The 21518-nt window shown below is 42.1% G+C and overlaps 1 protein-coding gene across 1 annotated transcript in view; it reads right to left on the bottom strand.

The window, feature by feature from the left end:
- The window catches only part of wnt7bb (wingless-type MMTV integration site family, member 7Bb), a 29916-nt gene extending 27555 nt beyond the window's left edge, over nucleotides 1–2361 (bottom strand). Inside the window, exon 1 of the mRNA XM_047597452.1 lies at nucleotides 1718–2361. Within this exon, the coding sequence (XP_047453408.1) occupies nucleotides 1718–1788 (71 nt within the window). The 5' untranslated portion in view covers nucleotides 1789–2361. The remainder of the gene's footprint in view (nucleotides 1–1717) is intronic.
- Nucleotides 2362–21518: the final 19157 nt, after the last annotated feature.

Raw genomic sequence — 21518 nt, 5'->3', positions numbered from 1 at the left:
TCTCAGTCCAGACGTGTCATTCTGAATCAAATTATGTGTAAAGCAATGAAGTGAAGAGCCGCCTCCCATAACAAATAAGGTTATATTCCCGTATAAATGTCTACATGAGAGTGAGGCATCCTTATCTACTATGACATTAATATTATATTATTAGGACATTTATTGTGTCCTCTGGTGAGTGTATGCCTATAATATTTCCCTGGAAAAGTAACGCATGGCCGTGGTCGTCAAATGTGAGTTTCAGTGACCTTATTATTGCCTGTGGTAAGGCTATAATATTCCTATAGGCGTCTATAATATGTCTGCTCTGTCTGCCTGTCTGCTGAGCTCTAATTGTATTTGATGGCTTTCATCTTATAATATTCATACAGTCGCACTGAGACCCTGCAGTAAAACGGAATACTAATTTCTTCAGATTGTGGGATTGATAAAAATCACTCCGATCTGAGCGGGGAAATTAAATACTTGGGGAGATTTTTGTCGCGGGGCTTAGTGAGCGGAGGGCTTTTTATCGCTTCAGCATCCTGACACTCACTCAACACCTGCAGGCTCGCAGCCATTGTAAATGAAGAGGGTACCGTGAAAGATGTAGCCGGAGTGAAAGGATGGAAGGAATGAGCTAACTGCGCGGGATTAGTAAACACGAAGGTTTAACCCCATAATGGAGCCGCTGTCATGTGATATGAGCATTTGTGGAACCTGAAGACAAGCTCCACGAGATTCTCGCAGGGAGGGCTGACACTGAGCTTCTTTGGTTAATTGTTACTGCGCGGATATAGGAAGGTATCTTGGACAGCCGTAACGATATCTGAATTTAATCAGTGTTTTAAAATTTATTTCCTTAAATTGCTTCCAATTTTGTCATGCGCAATGAATCCAGACACATGGTTACGGGTGAATAATCTGTTATGAAATCAGGAAAATTCAAATACTTAATTTTTGTGTTAATTGCATGAAGATTCCCGTGCACTTCATCCTAATATACAAGGGGCACACTGACACACACTTACCTGTGTAACGGAGGCTTAGATGTTGACCTTTACATTTCGGGGCGACTGCATAATAAAATGAACTGGAACTTTTAAAGGCATTACACACTAAATAAATAACAATAATAATAATAATAATAATGTAAAGGACAAGTGTGTTTGTTTTCTGGAGGTTTTAATACCATCATGCCTCTGAGGCACTGGTAGCAGAGAAAAAAAGGAATAAATGCCCTTACGTGCTTATGCATCAAGGTGAGGTATTGCAAAACAGGTAGCTAAAAACTCCGTCTGGGCAATGGAATGTGGAAATACAACTCAGCCTGCCGCTATTAATGAAGGTATGCAGGGGTGAACTGGATCTGGAGCAGAGACAGCGGCTCAAATGATCTTGTGCGACAAAGGGAAAGAGTCTCATGAGGTGAACTAAATAACCCTCTGACGGTGAATATAATCGACCATACCGTCTGCCGGCGTGAGATCTGATCTGCAACTTTTACGCACGACACGGTTCCCGGGCGCAGGAGCTTGGCTATAAAGAGATTTTAGTTTTGTTTTACTCACACACTACACCTGAAAACTGAATTTTCACATAATGCATAAACCCGAGGTCAGAGGGCAGCCGAAACTGCCACCCAAAGTGTTTATTTGTCGCAATGAATGTCACATTCAGGCTTGCGCGTGTGAGGAAATCATCGTGTGCGTGTAATGACGGGTAATAAAAAACTCACCCGAGTCTCAGGTATATGATGCCAAAACACAGGAACACGTAGAGACTCCACTTTCGGGGGGGCTTGTGCATGATCGTTACCACTTTGTCCAGAGGCCATGCACTGTAACATAAAGTGGCCACGCTTTCCGTTCACATTGGCAGGTTCCCCTAACCCTTCCAGATACACGTATACCGCCTATTTTCCGCGACATCAAGCTGAAGCTCCTTGGAAATCTTCGACCGCGCGAAATCCATAGTACAGGTGAGATGCTGATGGCGACCTCCTGAAAGGTGGATAAGAACTCCAAAATGAAACTTGAGAGAGGGTCGGACTTGAAAGGTGAACGAGTTCTTGGAGGAAGTGCCTCCTATTCGTCCTTACTTTGACGGTAAAACCTAATTAACTATTCCCACTTGCTGCGCCTTGCAGGTAGACGTTGCGCTCACTGCGGTGCCCTGCGAACCCAGTGGATGTTGTTCTCTTTAAAGCTGCTGTACATGGCTCGCCGTGTCTATGTTTTGAGACACATCTTAAACTCAGACCATGTCACTAACTTACAAACAGCCAGGTAGACTAATACAGGTAACAAAAGCGCTGTACGCCGCCTCCTCCTCCTCCTCCTCCTTCAGCATGGATATGCAGGGAATGGGACGGGCTTCCAGAGTGAGCTCAACACGTGTAGTTGTTGTACAGAAAACTGAAAGAAACGAAGTACAAATGTCCTTTTATAGGCCTGTAGCTCAAGCTAGGCGCTTGCAACATTGGGCATTGCCCCACCAGTGTGGGCTCTCCGGGATAGGCGACACCACAACAGTAAGCCCCATAAAATCAGACAGACTCGAAAAGGCTTTCCAGCTGCTTGAATGAAAATACCACTGAATGACTAATAATGACTAATAATAATGAACTGACATCCTGATAAACATGTTTCGGTTAGGTTCTGTCAGTCACTTTGATTAACTGTGAAATTCATCAGCAGAAGAACATAAACAAAACATCAATATTCTCATTTCTCGAGACTGAGTCAGGGGTGATGTGAATTTTGAGCAGATGTTGTGAATGTGGACTAAACTCCTTCGGGATCGATTACTACATATGATTAAGAAGACTCCCTCTGGTGGCAAACAGACACTGTTGAACTCATCTGGTAAAACATGCACAGACGAACCTCTTCAGTGCAAAGGGCCTGATTCATGACAGGAGTTTGTCTAAATCGCGCATGGAATACAATGGGCAGTGTGCACTACTTCCTAAAGTCTCATAAACCCGCTTGATATTTCGTAGGAAGCTTTTGCCTAGTTTTTCATGCGACAGCCACACATTTATGCACAATCTGTGGTGCCTTTCCAGAACGTTCACCAAATGACAGGCACTTACAGTAAATGTCATCTACCAGTGGTTTTCCTTAAATTATGATTTCCACTAAACTCCTTAGAACTGTTTCATTTTTTTTTTTTTTTTTTTTTGCTAAATGAGCAAAGATGGGAAAAAAAAACGAACATTGTGTGAAAAATGTGATACAAAATGATCTGATAAAGACGTTTAGTGACACTTTTTTTTTGTCAAAAAGAGAAAGAAAAGTCCCCCAAAAATCTAAAGATCCCCCTTTCTCTTCTCTTAAAATTTTATGGCCTGAGTGCTGTTTCTTAAAAGAGCGCATAAGCCATCAATTCAGGATATTTCCAAGAAACTACATGAGAAACGGCTAACGTGTTGTAATAATGATGGCATAAACTAAAATTACAGACATGAGCTATCTGAGCGCTGAGACTGCCGGGCTGTTGTTCACCACGAGAAACAGACAAAACCGCAGAGACCTTTGTTTCAAGACATCCCTGCATTGTGGTTTCAAGGCCCTTTCCTTCAAAACATGCCCATCAAAATTCCAGATGGATTTTAGAAATAATGAAAGTCAACATGCAGGCCCACGGTGACATAAAAAAGACATGTATTTGATGTCTACCCCGTAAAAGATGGTCTTGTTTGTCTTCAGATGTACATAACTCATAGGCTTGGGTGGGGATGGTCCTGTTTAGTTTAATTAAAATGTTCAAAGGGACGACTCTTTTTTATTGAAGCAGGATCAAGACCAGGAACACTGTGCGTCAGCATTATTTGTCACCCGCCATTGTCATTACAGCCATGTCACACACATCCACACTTGCTCGTTGCCGGGGGCGAACGCGTTCGCGTGCACGCTAACACACATTATCCATCCCCGCGTGTCCACGCATACAGTAAGCATGCATGCAGGCCCACAAATCAAACCGAGGACACGAGCACTGCAGACACACACGGAGGCTCTCTCACCCACTGTAGCACTTGGGTGGTATGTGGAGGATCTTGTGACACACTGTTTATTTAACTTCAAAAAGTTGAGGCAGGGATGAGAGCATTTGGGTCAGCGAGGACATATCAATCCGAGCAAGTCATACGCCACATCACTGCATGTGCTTTATGCAGCAGTGCAGGCCATTGTATTTGAGCATTTCCACTTCCAGGCTCCTGAAAGGCAATCACTGTCCTCTTTGCTCTGTACTTACCCTGTTCTCGGTCTGCTCTATTACTTTAATAAGTGTCGTCCAAAAATTTTCAAGATTGCACCATTGTGTATCTGTTCCTTTTCATCTGCATGCATTCTACCCGAACTATAGAGGGGAAAATTTTGTGATGAAGGGGGGAAAAAGAAGGGGATCATATTTTGGCAAGCAAGGGATGATATGTCCCACTGTCTTTTTGAATATTATTAAGTACTCTTGACCGACAACTAAATAAGAAAACCCACCGGTTGCCCATGTGTTTGCATGGGAGCTGGTTCAGCTGGAAACAGTGAGAGGCCTGAAATGCAGAGCGTGCCAAACCAAAGTGGCGTCTGGGGCTGGGTCCACCACATCTACACTGGGCCCCAGGCAAGAGGGGGGAAATGGCTATACTGCACTCGCAAAGTCCCCCTTTCCATCTCCATCTGACATCTCCCTCTAACTTTTTGTTCTTCTTGACTTCAACACTTCCCTCAATTACTGAAGCTCAGAGTTACGTTGAGGATATTGTGCAAAAAAAACCCAGAAAAAACAGGCCCAACCCCAGATGAAGAGGACTCGCAGAAGTATGCTGAAAGAAAGTGACCTTTTAGATCTGGACGTCAGATGTCTCCTCGTACATCTAACTCTGAGGTCAAAGGCTAAGCCAACCTCACCAGTCCTCCCATACTGACCAATGGGTTTGACCTTTTCATCTCTCCTGTTCAGTCACAGCTGTGTGTAGGGAAACGGGGTGTGGCCTGATTAATTCCTCGCCATGCTTGCTGATATATCAGTGTCTTAGAGGCCCATTTGTGTGCGTGCGTGTGAACAACCAGATCTGCCAGGCTGGGTCTGCACGTCTCACCGGCTGATTAGCCCAGGCTCAAATGCTGTACCATGTCCTCCTGATGGAAGGCATGTCTGGGGGTTGGTCCCTTTCAGTAGTGGCCACTACCACTTGTGGAGCTCGTATAAAATTTGAACTGCATCTCAACAAGAGAGCAGTGTTTTTTCTCATGTTAAAACTTTTTTGAATGTTAATTTGCAATGTTTCTATTTCAAACAGGGTTTGCTTCGTAGCCAAACTCTAGCCAAACTGTCATGGGTGTTTTCCTGATCAGGCCACGGCTCTGAGACAGAACAGGGAGGCAGGATCAATTTACCCAAATCTGACAGTCTGGGACACCATGCCAAAGCTGTAGCCTCTATTCAAGAGCACACTCAGTGAAATGAATGAAATGACATAGAGGAAAGAAAAGAGTCCAGTTTCAAGTTGGAGAGGCTTTAGAATGGCTGAGATTAGGATTTGTTGCTACTGTGCCATGTGTGTGGAGCTGGCACATGAGTATATGTTAGCGACTGTAGCTGGGTATGTATGTTTTCTCAAACATAATATGAAATACGTAGTGCCACCATGAGCAACATTGGCTTCAAGACAATGATGTGAAAAAGTCTGTTTTCCATCTTTTTATTGCCTCCAAAACACACAACACAGAGCAGGAAGCACGGTAAAGTGCAATCAGAACAATGTGTCTGTCCTCCTGAGTCCAGCTCATCCATTATCCGTAATCCACCAGTGCGATTAACAAGCACGTTTAGACGAATCTCTTCGACTTTCTTTCTTTCCAAATGACCGAGGATACTATGAAGTGAGTTAACGCTAGAAATTATCTTTCAACCAAGCATTACAATTCCTTGAATCGCCATTCCCATGGACTGTAAAACTCAACTTAAGTGCACACCATAAAGTATGCAGTCCATGATCCACGTCGTGCAAATCCTCACAAGAAAGTCGTTTAGCATAAATGCTTCCATTTCAGTCCAGCGTGAGATTTGATTGGCACGACTGCGCTGAATAAACTATTTGAATTTGGATGCTTGAACTGAAATGGATGGAGATGAGGAGTCGTGCTACAGTCCACATATGGGCCTGTCAGTTCGAATCAGAACTGGATGTCACTGAAGGGGCTTTAGCGACATGAAGGTGATGATTTTATTATTATTTTACAGAGATTACATTTTACAGAGATGACACTTATTAACTGTTATTGGTTATACAGGTGATTCTCGCTAACAATAAAACATCTTTCACAAAATAGACAGTTTAAAATAGAGAGTTTAAAATATAATGCAAAATACACATTTAAGACAAATACAGGAACAAAAGGATTTCGTCACTCTAAAGCGAATACAAAAGACTGATGTTACAAGAAGGAATACATCAACCACACTCGGTCTCCTTGGTCAGAGAATGGAACCCTAGCATTTACATTCACAATAAAATCTGACAGACATATGGCTTGTGTCTGTAGAAAAGACCCTGGCCTTGTGTGCAGTGGAGCGAATACAAGCAATACTCTCTGTTGCCCTCTAATAAGCCTGAGGATATGAGAAAAGGGTCTGAGAACAGACAGAGTCCACGTCAGTTTGGCACTTAGGACAGGATTTTGTCTGAAATATTAATATGAAATATTCCCTGTGTCCAGAAGCAACAATTCGGCTGGATAATTGCTGTTTTGTTTTTAAAAAAGGCAGATTTATGAAAAAAAATGGAATCAATAAAGCATAACTGACAGAAAACAGTTTGAGGTTCGTTTCTTTGGTCTATAGTAATTCAAATAACCATCACGCATCACCGAGTCCGGTGCATATTGGTCCCACTGGCTGAGAGCTATTAGTGAGTGTTCTGATCGTGTTTTGCCTCAACAGGCAGGAATATGGATGAGATATCGTTGCAAAGCTGCATTAGGTATTAACTTTCCTCTCCTTTTGGGTAAACTTTGCGGACACATCAAATGCATGCTTTGGCGTTGGAGTTTACATATCTGTGAAAGCTAAACAGAGTGCATTGACTTAAGGTGTGGCGCTATATTTGTATCTGACCGCAGCTATGGACGGGCACAAGTGCGTGGACATCAGCGCGCGCGAACACACACACATGGAAACCTGGCTGTGAACAGCTGGGAGTGTTTGCAGTGTGAGCGGGTCGTTCGTTCTCCTCTCTCTGTCTCACACAATGACCCATGCACTGTCTGTGTTTGCTCTGCACCTAACTCAAACAGCATGCGTTTCCGTCCCCTTGCCATTCAAGCACACTCTGAGGCTCGCTTTTGTGAAGACTCACACAGACCAGGAAGGCTTGGCCCTCGGGTCGCACTAAGAAAACAAGGGCCAAGTTCATTGAGAAATCACTCAGAATTTCAGAAATGCACCTGATACATTTTGCCCTGCGTTTCCACCTCCAGCAATTGATACTGTTTTGGCATTCCTGTCAGGGTCACAGAGATATTAGCCGTGCACTATTTCATTTCCTTGACAATGGCAGTCACGAAGACAAACCTGCTGTCGGGTAGAAGCTGGTACACTAAGTTCACAAAGCCAGTGGCAGCTCGCTGCCTTTGCACTTGCTCTCCGCTTGGAGAGCGGTTAATAAAAACGTGGATAAACAATGAACTCCAGACTGTCTTTACAAAAGGAACAAAAGACATTTTCTCTTTTATTGTCTTAAATTACATCATACATTCCTCGTACAGTAAAATTATATTGAAGTCAGATTAGCTTCAAAAAGGGCATTTCTTTTTTTCTTTTTTTTTTTAGGATTTCATTACTTTGCTGATGAACCCAGCGTAAATCACTCTGCGTTAGCTATAAATGTCATTTTTTTAAAACATTTTTAAAAAGTGTTTGGCTATTCGCAAGCCACTAGATCTCTGTATGCCATTCTCTTCAACCCATCCATGCTGTTTATCCTCAGCATTGGCAGAATGAGGCTTCTGTACCCATGGCTTGATATATTTGGATATAACAGTGTGGTTTTCCCGTTTTTGGCACCGTGAGGGTGTCTCTTCGTATATGATCCTGACACCAAACACAGGGTATGTAATATGTAAAGGCCATCTGTGGCGTGCACTCACTGATGGCTTGGCAGCTGAATAGCAAGGCCTCGTAACACCGGCCTGATAGACTGCGGTGTAAAGAAATGGCAAAAAAAATGTTTCCTCACCGTGCAGCAGTTTTCAGGAGGCCTGATGTGAATTTTTCTGTTGATATAAGCGAGCAATTATGTCAGCCAATCATCCTTCAAATCACATTGTGGTGCATGCCAAGAGTTCATGTTATGCAATAGTTATATATCTCCCAGCTGGTACATTGTTATTTTGTTGTAAATTTTACCAATTACACAATATGGCTGTGTGATTTAGGGAAAGGTTAAATGGAATCCATTGAAGAATTCACTCAAAATAGTTTCGGCCAAGACATACAACAATGCTGCTTAGTTAGTCATCCAAAATACATTTAATAAAACAACAGAAAAGGAGTTCTGAAGTCTGACTAAAGAGCCGACTTCTTTTCAGGCCTTTCAAGCACGTCTTATCCTTTTCTCATTGGATGGAGCTTAATCAGTTGTCGCTGCCAAAGTGCAGGAGTACGGAACTTCCGTCACGGGACAGGCGGCGTTATCTGAGTGACACTGTATCCCTGGAATCATATGACCACCTGTCAATCTGCAGCTGAAAGAAAGAAGAAGAAGAAAAGCTAGAAGGGGTTATCAGTTTGTGCCGCTAGTGTTGTACCCGTCGTATCTGTAGCTGCTGCTGGATGAACCGTAGTCGTCAAGTGAAATTGCAGTGACAATGGAAAACGTAGTCTATGGCAAAAAAAATCTCATCTCATCTTCCATACCGCTTATCCTCACTAGCTGTCTCACTCCCAGCTGTCGGCAAAAATTCTCTTACACATAAATTATAAGATTATATTCACATGTATTTGAGGTAACATCATTTTTAATGTCCAACAATTTCAAGTGACTTTACAACTACGTCTTTGTTTAAAAGTCTTTGATTTCATCACTCCAAACTAAATAAACCCGATTGCTTAGTAAGAGAAGATAAATATGCTTTTCTTCATCCAGATGTAAATATAACGCAGTCTCAACACTAAGTGATAAAATGCCTGCTCTCTACTGGCCACCTACAGTATGCTACAGGATGAAGTGTTTCAGATACAATACACACTAGACATAATTCTCTCTAAGGTTTTCATATTTCATCATCATAAATGTCTTCAATCTCTTACGCATACAACTGCTCACTTCCTTTGACTATAACCTGCTCATTTATTTATCCCGTGTGAATATCCATCAAGTGACGAGGCACTGGATCAGAAAGTAAATATGACCGCATTCTGTATTTGTATCTGGTTTGTGTCTTTGTTGCATTAAAGCTCAAAGTCCAGTCTCAGGTGGGTTCAGAGCTTCTCTGGCATCTTCAGTTTGGGTCTGGCATAGGGCTGCTTGTCAAACACAGGTTCCCTTTGTTGTGTCAGCCGCACACTGAACCTTGCAGGGGCCTCACACACACAAAGGAATGTTTGGATGGATCTGTTACACAGCCACACACACTGCTTGTTTGCCTGTTTGACTCCACAACAGTAATCTGACATCTAAATTGGGTCAGGGAGGTTCTTGTATTGCTTAGAGGCTGTACGGTGGATAAGGAGACAGCTAGAGGAGAGGAAATGCTACACAGACAGTAAAATGACTCTGGGTTGGGAGGGTCACACTCGGAATGGCTTGGCTTGTCAAGAACAACGAATGTCATAGACGTAGTCCTGGTGACACCGGGTTAGAGACAGATTACTGACTATCACTGTGCCAACAATGTGTTTTGAAGAGGAGCAGGCCACACAGAGATGACTTTTTTTTCTGAAATACAAATTTAGATGAACAATAATAATATATATATATATATGTATATATATTTTCGTTAAACCCACACAATTTGAATGCAGTCAACACACGCTCTCTTCTAAAACTCTTGTTCTACTCCTAGCCTCCGCTTAACCCCGCACTTTTCTTCCTGTGTGTTTGTGTCTCCGAAAACCGACTTTGTTGTGTCTGAGCATTGAAGCATCACAGTGAGCAACGACTTCCTGTACAAAAGTCACTTCTATTTCAACTCCGCAGTGCTGGGCTGCCTGTGGTTTGTCTGTCTGTTGGTCTGTGTGTCTGCCCTCAAGTTTCCCCTCGGTGCGCAGAGGAAGAAGACATTTCCGCGGTGACAGAAGAGTGACAGCCACTGCTGCCAAACCTCCCAGCTCCCTGTCGGCAGGCTCAGCTCCACTGGAACAGCAAACATAGAAGATTCTGGGTTGTTCGACAGCGGAGGGCAAAGGGCACTCTAGGGCTCCACTGGACTTGGTCTGTGGCCACTCTGAAGGCTTTATCCTTTATTCCTCTTCTTCCTCTTCCTCTCGCTGTCTTCTTCATTGGCTCTGCAGGTCCTCCTTCCATCTGGTGTGAGGGCTCTGGGTGAAGATTACAACAACTGCTGGCGAACACTGAAGAGGAACTGTCCTCCACAGTGGAGGCTGGAGCCATTACCTCAACCTCCACCAGCATGACAATGATATTTTCAGTCATAGCGTAAACCCCGTTAAAAAACGAACGCTGCAGAGACATGAAAGTCTCCCCATTTGGTTTTCATTTGCTGCGGTACGACACATTTTTTACTACATGCATTCCTTCAGAGAATTAAAAGAAGACTCCTTTGTTTGGACTGTCTCATAACAATTAGTCCAAGTACAAGGGCAAAAGTCATCATCAGCTTCTGATGAGAGGCTGATGTAAGTGTGGAATGACAATATAATGGTCGGATGAAAGCCATTTATGTGGAAGATATTAGCGTGTCTCTAAATAATTCCCAGATCGTATTGTAATTTAGAATTAGTTAATGAACACAGGCTATTTCAGGCCTCAGTATCTAGGAGGTCGCCCAAATTTCTGGCAAAAGAAGGCCCTCTACTTCCCAGCAGCATTCTCTGAATTCATCCATAACGTAATCAAAAGTGACCATACCAAAATAGAGACTAGGATTTTCCTTATATGCTGCTACTCAGTATTTATTTTATTCCTCACTGAATTTATTTGTTTTTGGTCAAATCGGCCACCTCTATATCTCCTGGAGCCAATATTACACCCAGGAATGGCTGGCCTCTGAGTGGATTAAAACTTTTCCATTGACCAGCGGTATGCAGAGGTTATAATCTTGCACCCCAAAGACAGATTTCCCGTTAAGCCCAGGAAAGCTGTATGACACCACTTACTGGAATCCAGTGGAATTTGTAGAAAACGCTTGTTGGCAGATATACAGATGCACATAAAGCTCACAGAAAGTGGCAGATAGCGACCGTGGACGGTGCAATCCCTCGCATTCGATCCGTGATGCACGAGGCCAGTAAATTTGTCTTTCCTTTATCTTCATTTAGCTTGAACAGAATAATGGTTCCCAAACGTGCACGGTGCTGGCGCCGCATGCTGTCGGACAGATAAATCATTCATAACCAAGCAATTAAATATATTGAGGGATATATTGGTGGTTAATGAGTGGTTGGGCCCTGGCACTACTGCGTAAAATTCAGACTTGACCGCTGTCATCAGGAACGCATTCGAATGATGATGTGTTTGGGAATCACTGCCCATCTGTGTGTGGTACGATAAATTACAGCAATATGTCAACCTACCTCCTTAGTGCGTTGTAATCTATATGATGTGTGTGAAACTTTTTGTTCGAAATGTGGTCTTTTTGGCGGGATCGTTATGACTCCCTCCAACGGAGTCCAGTAGAATCACACCACTTTTTGGTCCTGACACGAAATATGATAGAAAGTAGTGCAACATTCCTAAAATGCTGCCAACGCTGTCTATATGAAACCCTGGTTGATTTAAAGTTTTCTGTGTCCAGTTATTGTAAAAGGTTTGATGCCATGGTGATTAGCTGCCACCGAAACACATAAAAACATATTCTGAAAACAGAGCGACTTCAGAGTCCTCCCAGTAGATGGAGACAAAGTATCACACAGTTAACACAATGAGCTTGTACCATTTGAGCGGCTGTTTTTTATCTCCTTCTGCTGAATATATGGGCAGAGAACAAAGATTGTCTTTTACATTTGTCTAACCCTCAGCAGTTAACACAGAAAAAAGACTAAACTTAAAAGAACCTTGGTAGATAAATGGCTTTGGACTCATGGACTCGTGCATTAAATCTTTCTAGGCTTTTGATTTAAAAGAGCTGCTCGTAGATTCTGAGTCGTGTGGACGTCCAGCAGAGGGAGATGTTGGACAGCCATTGAAGCAGTAAGGTAAGGAGGTCCTTCAGCCCCACCAGAGATCCGACTGCCCTCCAGTCCCTTCACCATCATAGTTGCTGCCATCTTTGTACGGGTATCTCAAAGCCAAATGAATGTCAGCAGTAACAGTCCTAATGTTGTGGATGAGAGTCGTTTGTCAACAAATATATAGTAGTAGTAGTGTTACATTAGTGTATCTGTGAATCGCCATATATTTCAAAGTCCAGGTGCCATCATAAGTTTTGATGAAAAACTGTGAAAAATGAAAAGTATTAACTGTCCAAAGCCATCGGTGCAATCAGAATATACTCCAAGAGATTAACCAGTAATCTCCTGACTTTAGGAAATCCCCTTATTGCAGAAGTGACCTTGTTATTTCTCTCTTTGCCTGTATCATCTGTTTGTCTCGTTCTGACTTTGCAAGGATCAGAGTGCAGGTCGCCTTCAATCTTTTCTTCCCCGTGTTATTAATCACCATGAGCTAAAGTTGGTACAGATCTACCAGCTGGCTCACGGAGGCCCAGTCTCTGCTTGCACACTGGTGCACACATGAATATCATTAATACGTTCATTAGCACTTCCTGATGGGCTACAGTGGACTGAAATGCCAACTTGATTGTATGTATTTGAGTTAGTGACTGTATCAGGGGATGGGTGGGGGGGCTTGACTCTTGATTGCGGAACCACTTTCTAGATTCAGAAGAACACATCTCCTCCAATTCCAGCCACACTGTGTGATTGAAACCGTGCCTGGCTCGGACACCCCACACTCCCAGTCCCACCAGACGTATCGCTGTACAGTAACAGTACCCCGATTAAGATTCAAAAAGAGCTTGATCAAAGATAGACATTGTGCCCACTGCTCTGAGTCAAAGTGCATTACAGCGCTGGGTTGTGTTTTAGCATGTAGCACAAAGCATTTAAAGATCAAACGTATGTAAATGCTCGATTTCACTGTACAATCTCTGGTAGATCTCGGCCGGAATTAATGGTCAAACCTGTCTCCTCTAATTGTGGGTGGACTGACATTTAAAATCTGGAATAAGTAGCAGTGTCCACAACTCACACAAACTGAATAATAATCACAAATGCACTCAACGATCTGATTATTCCCCAGAGAGGAAATGTCATTCATGTTCATGATTGCATGGAGTAAAGTGTTCAGTTTACCCTGCATTACAAATACGGTCTGTGGGTCACCACACTTCTCCTTAAGGGGTGGTTGGGACTTTGTTTAAAAGCACCTAAAACTTTTGAGAAAAACAGTTTACTCTCGTTTCCAGCTCCTCTGTCAATGTCAGTGGACAAGACTGCTGATTCTATCACACATACTATAATTTTTCTTACTGAAATAACTATGAGATTCCCAAGCCAAAATAATTATTTAACCAAAATCAGATGTGTCTTCGACTTCAGTTGCTATCCAAAAGCAATTAAATGCAGAAAGTCACACTGTCTCACTGAATAACATAGGAAATGTTTACTTCGAGTCTATCCCATATGCACTATCCTGTATATATATATATATATGTGTGTGTGTGTGTGTGTGTGTGTGTGCGTGTGTATATATATATATATATAAATTTTATTTTATTTTTTTTCAACAATAGCTTTGTATCATACAATACTGTGGACTTAAGGCTGAGTCCTACAGGCAGAGGCATATGAAAGTGTTTGCAGTGCCAACATGTTGGCTTTGGTCACTGGATTTGTGGACAAAATAGTGCACGGCAAAGGAAGGAGGTAAATTATTAAGGTAATTGTTAACGTTTCACCCACACTGAACAAAACAACAGGATTCCTGAAGACTTGTTTTGAAGCTCAGTGTGGTGGCTTTGGCTGTCGCCATCTTGTTAGTGCGTGACTCCGCGTAATTCGGGGCTAATTTAAAAATAGGCAAGAAGGTGGAGTGTGAGTGAAGACAGCTAGCAACTCATGAGGGATACCACCGGTCATTCAAAGCGGCCACAACCTTAATCACTCATTACTTTAATATCATTTAACAGGACTGGATCACGATTCGAGTATTACTCTTATGTATTTGGCCATAATTTCCAAAAGTAGGTCTGGTCAGACAGGGTTGAAGAAAACATCATGCTTAACCTCAAACATCACATCATATAGTATCACATGCACCATCTCTATGGCCAGTCACACTTTATTCGTTTATATATATATATTTTTTTTTTTGTCTAATCTACTCATCCTGGCACTTCCACATGCCCTTCAATAACGCCAGCCTCTTCACCAGAATCCCCGCACTCACTCACTTATATTTCCCATGCATCATTATCTCCCTCAGCATATGTAGCCGCCCACTGCCACTCATTCATAGCTTTATAGCTTCATGTTTCCGTTTTTCCTCAGCCTGCTTTATTACATTTACCTGCCTGTTGATGGGCAAAAAATTCCTGCTGCCTGCCTACCTCTTACGTGTCTGAGTTGCACATTTGGGCCCAGTCTGTTCACTGAGCTGCTATGCTGAATACACACAGTGACAAAAGCGATGTTAACAATAATAATATTACTAATATTACTAGTTTGATCATTGCAGTTCAGTGATGAGCACCACAGTACTGTGCACAGTTTTTACTGACATTTTACCTGTGCTCAGTTTTGATTTTACCTCTTTCTTACCGGTCCTCACTTTATCGTACCAACATGTGTATGCAGTGATATCAAGTCTGGAGCAACAGTTGTCAAAACTGCAAATAAAAAAGTAAATGAATGAATAAATATCACCCAAGCTATGATCATTTTGAGTATCCTTTAATCTGTTGCGTAGTATTGCTTTCGTTACATTGTGGTGACTACTTATGTTTGAAGAGTTAAAAAAATGCTTTCTCCATCTGCTGTTTCTGCTCGTGTCCGGAGAAAATATACTGCAGTTAATGAGATTATGTTTTGTCTTGATTCTTCAAAGACTTCAGGGAAAGATAAAAATCAAGTTCCGGTGACCCAGTAAATTATTCTGAGTGTGCGCCACATTTTCTATCCATATACAATCAATCTCTGCTGCGTCTGGACCAATTTGCACCTTTTAAGAGAGCAAACCCCAGAGCCATAAACTGCTCGACTCTGACACTCACAGCATGTGTAAACTCCACTGTTCAAACTCCCTTCTAATCATACGGGTCAGATAGAAGTTCAGTGAGTAATATTCACATGCGTGCCAATTTACACTGATCTCCTTCCTTTGCTTCATGTTTAGTTATTGCATGGGGTTAAAATGTTCTCTTTGGCCTTGCAGTTCATCATGACAAATACTCTGCAGTCTTTACAAAGCAAAAAGTGAATACAGATGCTTTTTAAATGTTAAAATGTGAACACGAGCCAAAAACAACGTTACAGAGAAGCTCCATGAGCTCTTTATGATTTATTGTGCCTGGTTCTCCTTAAATCTCACTATAGCAAGTTCTTTTTTTTTTCAGTCGGAGAATCTTTTACTTGAGCCACTTCGGCTGTTTCAGATTGGTTTCCCGCTCGCCCTGCCTCTTCTAGCCCTGTCATTGGAGGAGACAGCTCTCTGTCTGTGATGCATGGGCCGTCTCACCAGAACCCGTCTGTGGCGATGCCATTGCAAAGCAACACCAGGAGGCCCAGTGTGCTGATTCAGCCCGCGTGGAGAGGGAGGGCTGGAAGAAGGAGTGATGCAGGGAGGAACAAAACTGTGTCCGCGCAGCCAAGGAAATGTCTTCAGCAGGGCTCTGTGCGAGAGACAAGGCTCCATGTGAGCACGCTGGCTCATCTGAATGCAAAAAAATAAATAAATAAAATGGAGAAACTGAAATGAGAAGCTCGTTGCGATCTGGTGATGAGGGATTTACAGTAAAACACAAACAATCCTATAAATAACCTTCTTGTGAATCCGTCCTTTTTTTCCTTTGCACGCATATTTGAATTTTTTACAGTCCTGCAGTTCTTAAAGATCCTTGACCTTGCCTGACCTCTGAGCATTCCACCACAAGCGAAGCGATTGTTCTGGCCTTGCACAAGGACAATGCATGTTTGTCATCTCTATGACCAGTGTGTGGGGGGTTTGTGAGAGATATACAATAATTGTATTGTGCAGTGACCGGCGTCGTCTGCTTCGTGCTGTAACTTCTTTGAGGTCGCTTACAGTAAGGGAAAGTATGTTGCCCTGTGATAAATCCACGTCTGACCATTGGTTATACTAACGTCCCTCTTGTTGTTTTCTTAGGTTTTTGCCAGAATGTGGCACTTCATCGAGTTCGCAAATGAAACGTCCCCCTGCCTTAGCTGATTTTTACAAGTGCAGCCCAGTCAACTGTGGACGACAGCATCGGCTTGAAGAGTGAGGCCGACGCGATAGTTGCACAAACAGAAAAGCAGCATTTGTTATGGCAGCTCATGACGGTTCATGACAACGTGTGATGGATAACACATGCTGCGTTGGGTAAGAGGACTGCAGCAGGGCTGTCGGGATGGACCAACGCACACAGTCTGCAATAGTAACGATCATCTGGGTCTGCTAGAAGAATAAGACGCTCAGATGGTCAAGGCATCAGATGCTGTAACGCCCAGAACAACTCGGATGCCACATACAAAAAGAGAGAGGTATATGGAATAAATGCCCTAGTGAAAAAAAAAACATTGTGTATATTTCTTTCCCGCTGTACAAATTTGTCAGAATACAGCAACAAAGCGAGCTTCCTGGTAACTTTTTATCTCTGCAGCCAACTGTTTTTTTATTTGCGCCGGCTGGGGTGAGCGAGTCCATCTAGTCCCATGACCGAAAATAGAGGGCTCATCTGAGCGTGTTATCAAGGCCCACCCCACATCTTGTTAAGGCACGTCTGCCAGCCTATCTAAGCCTCACTGTGCTCCAAGGGAAAACAAACAAGACTCACACACACACACGCACGCACACACACACACCTATAAAAACAGTTGGCAGCATGGGTGCTCATCCTTTCAGGGTTGTCCTTAAAAAACAGGTCGCAGGTAAACCGAGGGGAATCCCATGCCTCGTTTGTGTCACAGTGTTTCGGGCCCTGTGTCAGTGTCAGGCTGACTTTCTTGCAGAACGCAGCATATGGGGCCAGCTTTTGTCAACAATAATAGGATGAAGTGCCAGACCTGGAGTATCCTGGGAGCCCACGTGATCCCTTTACCTGAGCTGACCCTTCTCCACATGAGCATGACTCATCCTATGGGCGTTGCTGTGGTTTTCAGGCCTCCTGCTGTACTGTAACATGACCTTCTCCTGCACATCAAACTAAACCACAAGCTGACTGGTTTGCACCGGAGCTTGTAAAAGTGTTATTTAGTTTTGCGCTCATTTTTTAAGCTGTCATCACTAAATCTGGCTTTGAGTGTCATTTTCGTCAAAGAACAAAAAGGCGCTCCTTTAATTTAAGAGCACTCCTTTAAGTGGGTACATTTAACAAGCTGTCATCTGTAATGTCTGTTTGTGCATTAGCACATACAACCATGAATTCTAATGAATGTTTCTGGGAACTTTTGTTTTATGAATTCAGCCATTCTCGTCTTACAAAACCACTTGTCCTCTACGGAGTATCCCAGTTGTCAGTGGGTCAGAGGCAGAGTACACCCCGAACATGTTGCCAGTCTATCAGAGAGCACAAAGAGACAGGCGACCATTCGCACTCACACCGACAGCCAATTTAGAATCATCGATTACCGTAACGAGAATGTCTTTTGGTCTTTATTATATATTAAATTATAATGAACACTACAATAAATGCCTGTGTTAGTGCTGGAAAGCAACAATGGACTTTTAGATCCGTATCAAGCTGCTTTTACAAACAGAAATACCCTAATGTGTCTTGTCATTAAGACTAATGCAAGTAACATGTAGTATCAGGCTCAACATTTTCCAACATTAGCTCAAGCTGTGTTAATGCACTCAGGACTAGCTCAACAGGGTGTAGTGTTTCTCTCAAAACATGGTTGTTCATTTAATAATGACTCCGTTTCACTTTAACATTTGAACCCATCGAACTAGAGATGCCTGATGGAAGATAAATTATTGAGAAGGTAATGTTGTTAACGTTCTTACACACTAGTCTTCTGGAGGATTTGAAAGTCAGTGTTTCTACTTAGTATTAAGAGGGCTGATAACAGAAATGGATCACGGCTTTATTAGCTAATGAAGCAGTTTAACAGCTATAGTTTTATATTTGCTACTCAAATATAATTCGTATATTGCTGGAAATAAGTTGAAAAACTGGCTTTCGATCTGAACCCAGCTGCGTGCTCTTAAAACATAGTATATCACTGGTATATTTAAACAGCCAAAGGTGCAGCACTTAAACTGTGTATATGCACAAGTGTTGAATTTCATCAAGTCACTGAACTGTGTCACTGAACTGTTTTAAAAATTCAAAGTGAGCTTTTGAAAACATCTTTCAGCCAAAGTAATTAGCAAGTTTCCTCTTTTGTAATTTGAGAGTAAGAGAAAATGAAGCAGGACTGGAACGGGGAGATGATGACTGCAGTGCATGCCCCTTATAAGGCTTTATCTGAGAGAGTCTATAGTGGCTGCTGCATAATAACCTGTAACTTGAGCAATATTAGCACTGACTGGTATCCTGGTTACGTGTTTTCCACATGCGGTTTCTCTTATGTTTATTTCTTGTTACAGAACAAGCCATCAGAACAGGTGACTCCTTCTTGCTTTTAATAAACAGCTAATGATGAGTAAATGAACCTAAACTTGTACAGTCGAGCAGATCTTTGTCAATTAGAAGCACACACCGGTGAGTAAACAGGAGGACCTATGGGCTGAGCTATATGGTGCACTCATGTTTCAGCACTTTGTCAAACATACTTTGAAGTGAAAGGATGAATAAGAAAATGGTGGGATGTGAAATTAAGCCTGTAAGGTACTCTAATGACTATAGTACTGGTCATGTTAGGCTACAACATGGAGCAATAAAATGATGAAAAAAAAAATCAACTTGAAACCAGCTGACACATGTATTTATAAAAATCAGTCAGCTGTTGAAATACGTGTATTTACTCACATACACTCATAGACACAAAGGTCTATCTATAGCTGTACATATTAGAAATGGTAAATAAATCATCCATAAAGTGTTATTTTAAATGTTTTTTTTTTTTTTTTTTTACAAATAGTAACATTTTAAAATCAATTTTACCCATAGAGGAAATCACTAATAATACTTGAATAAGGGCCATGACTCTTTCTGTTATTATCTAAGCCGGGCGAAGTCGTACTTGTGAAGGTGTCTTCTGAATGACAAATATCTCGTCAGTCTGACCTTCTTGAATGAACAAAGATAAAAGTCTGGAGATAGTTCCTATATGTGAGAAACAAGCTTAAACAACTCTCTTGACCTGACCTGCACTTCAAATGTGAGATTATAAAATCAAAGTTGTTTTTGGATGATGTACAACCATTTGAAAGGCGGCCTAAACGGATCTCTCTGTTATTAGTCTGTTAGTAATGCTTGAGCTTCAGTGATTTCAGTTAAAGAGTTGTGTAGAGGGGTGTCTTTTAGTGTCATGAGTGTAAATTTATATATATATATATATATTGTTAACTCAAAATAATCCAAATATTAAAAAGTGTCAATTGGATAATAGATGCTAGTAGAAAGATAATCTGCCAGACAACACACATGAATATTAAAATCAACAAGTTCCAAAAATATTTAAGAATACTTTTAAGAAATCAGCTTTGAAGATTGTCAAATCTGAATTCAGGTGATATGTAATATGGCATGCTGAGCGAATATATTTTTAATGCATTGGAGCATTTATGGAGAATCCATGGGAAAGGTAGTGGCAGGTCCGGCCGCCATATCACCGTGAACTGAACTAATTGAAGGCTATGGTGGGAGTATGTCATGCCTCTGCCAGCAGATAATCCCTCATCAGCTGCTGTCTGGACTCAGAATGAGGAGTGCATATCGTGGAGGGACTACCCCCACGGATCTGCTGAAACAGAGAGGCAGCCCCCTTAATTGTCAGTGCTGGTGGAGTACTGAGACTAGGGTGGGACAGTGGACTTAGGTTCTGGGAGTCTTGTCGGGTGGGGGCGGTTGAGGGAATGCCTTACCCCCTAACTGTGGAAAACACTAACAATGAGATTTTGTTTAGACTGAAGGCTCTGCAGCTTTGCCTCGGTCCCATTGTCTTCGAGGCTACCATTTCTTAAGCCCTCGCAGGTTACAAATCCAGACGCATATTGAGTCGTTCATGAATCTGTCAATGACAGGGTGAAGCCCCCATGGGGAAAGCCTGCTGGGAATTTAATGAACATGTTTTCCTTAGGATTCTAGCTCTGAAAGGTAACTCCAGGAAGAACGGGAGAAAGTTTCTGACAACCAAGAGTGTCAGGTGCCAGTGTTGGTTCACATTATTTCAGAGGGTGAATTGTTATGAGGTTGGTGGTTGGAGCACTGAGAAACAACTCTAATCAAATATTACCTTCATCTCATTTATGCACCGTGCTGGACATACTAATTAATGGTCCAGAATGCAGCAAGAATGGTCTCTTTGTACAAAGTGGCCTTATTCAGAGACTGCAGAACAAGCGTGAAGAACTTCAGCAAAACACTCTGTTTACAAATAAGCATGGCTTAGTGAGCAAAGAGCTCCCAGACAGACTGAGGTCAATGAGCATTCAAGCAAAACATCTCAGCACAATCACAGGAGACCTCAACGCTTTAGCCTATTGCTGGAATTCACATGCTTATGGATTGTGGTATTGAATCTGAGGAAAAGCAGTGAGGCAAGTAAGTCATAATCCTTAATCTAAATATCAAGTGGTTTTGCATTTGGATGCCTGTTGTGTTGTGTCTGGACTCTTGATCGAGCAGCAGGACAGACTTATCAGAAGAAAAGTATAGAAACAGGGTGAGGGTGTGTGTGTATTCAGGGTTACCTCGAATCCTTAAAAACTGTGCTTTCTGAGGGGAAATACAAATCTTACGTTACTGCCAGCTGATTAGTGCATGTAAAACAGAAATATTAGAAATGTAACAATTTATAAAACATATACAAAGATAAGGAATAAGTTACAGCTATTACGAAAAATTATTTCTGTATTAACTTGTCAAATCAATTTCACATTTTTTTCAATTCATTCAGCTTGACATATTTAGCTGACCTAACAGACCAAAATTGAAGGAACATGCATTCCTGGAGCACCAAAA

The sequence above is a fragment of the Mugil cephalus genome, chromosome 10 (genome assembly GCF_022458985.1).
Source record: "Mugil cephalus isolate CIBA_MC_2020 chromosome 10, CIBA_Mcephalus_1.1, whole genome shotgun sequence".
Taxonomy (NCBI): domain Eukaryota; kingdom Metazoa; phylum Chordata; class Actinopteri; order Mugiliformes; family Mugilidae; genus Mugil; species Mugil cephalus.
This window is presented reverse-complemented; position numbering and strand designations above follow the sequence as displayed.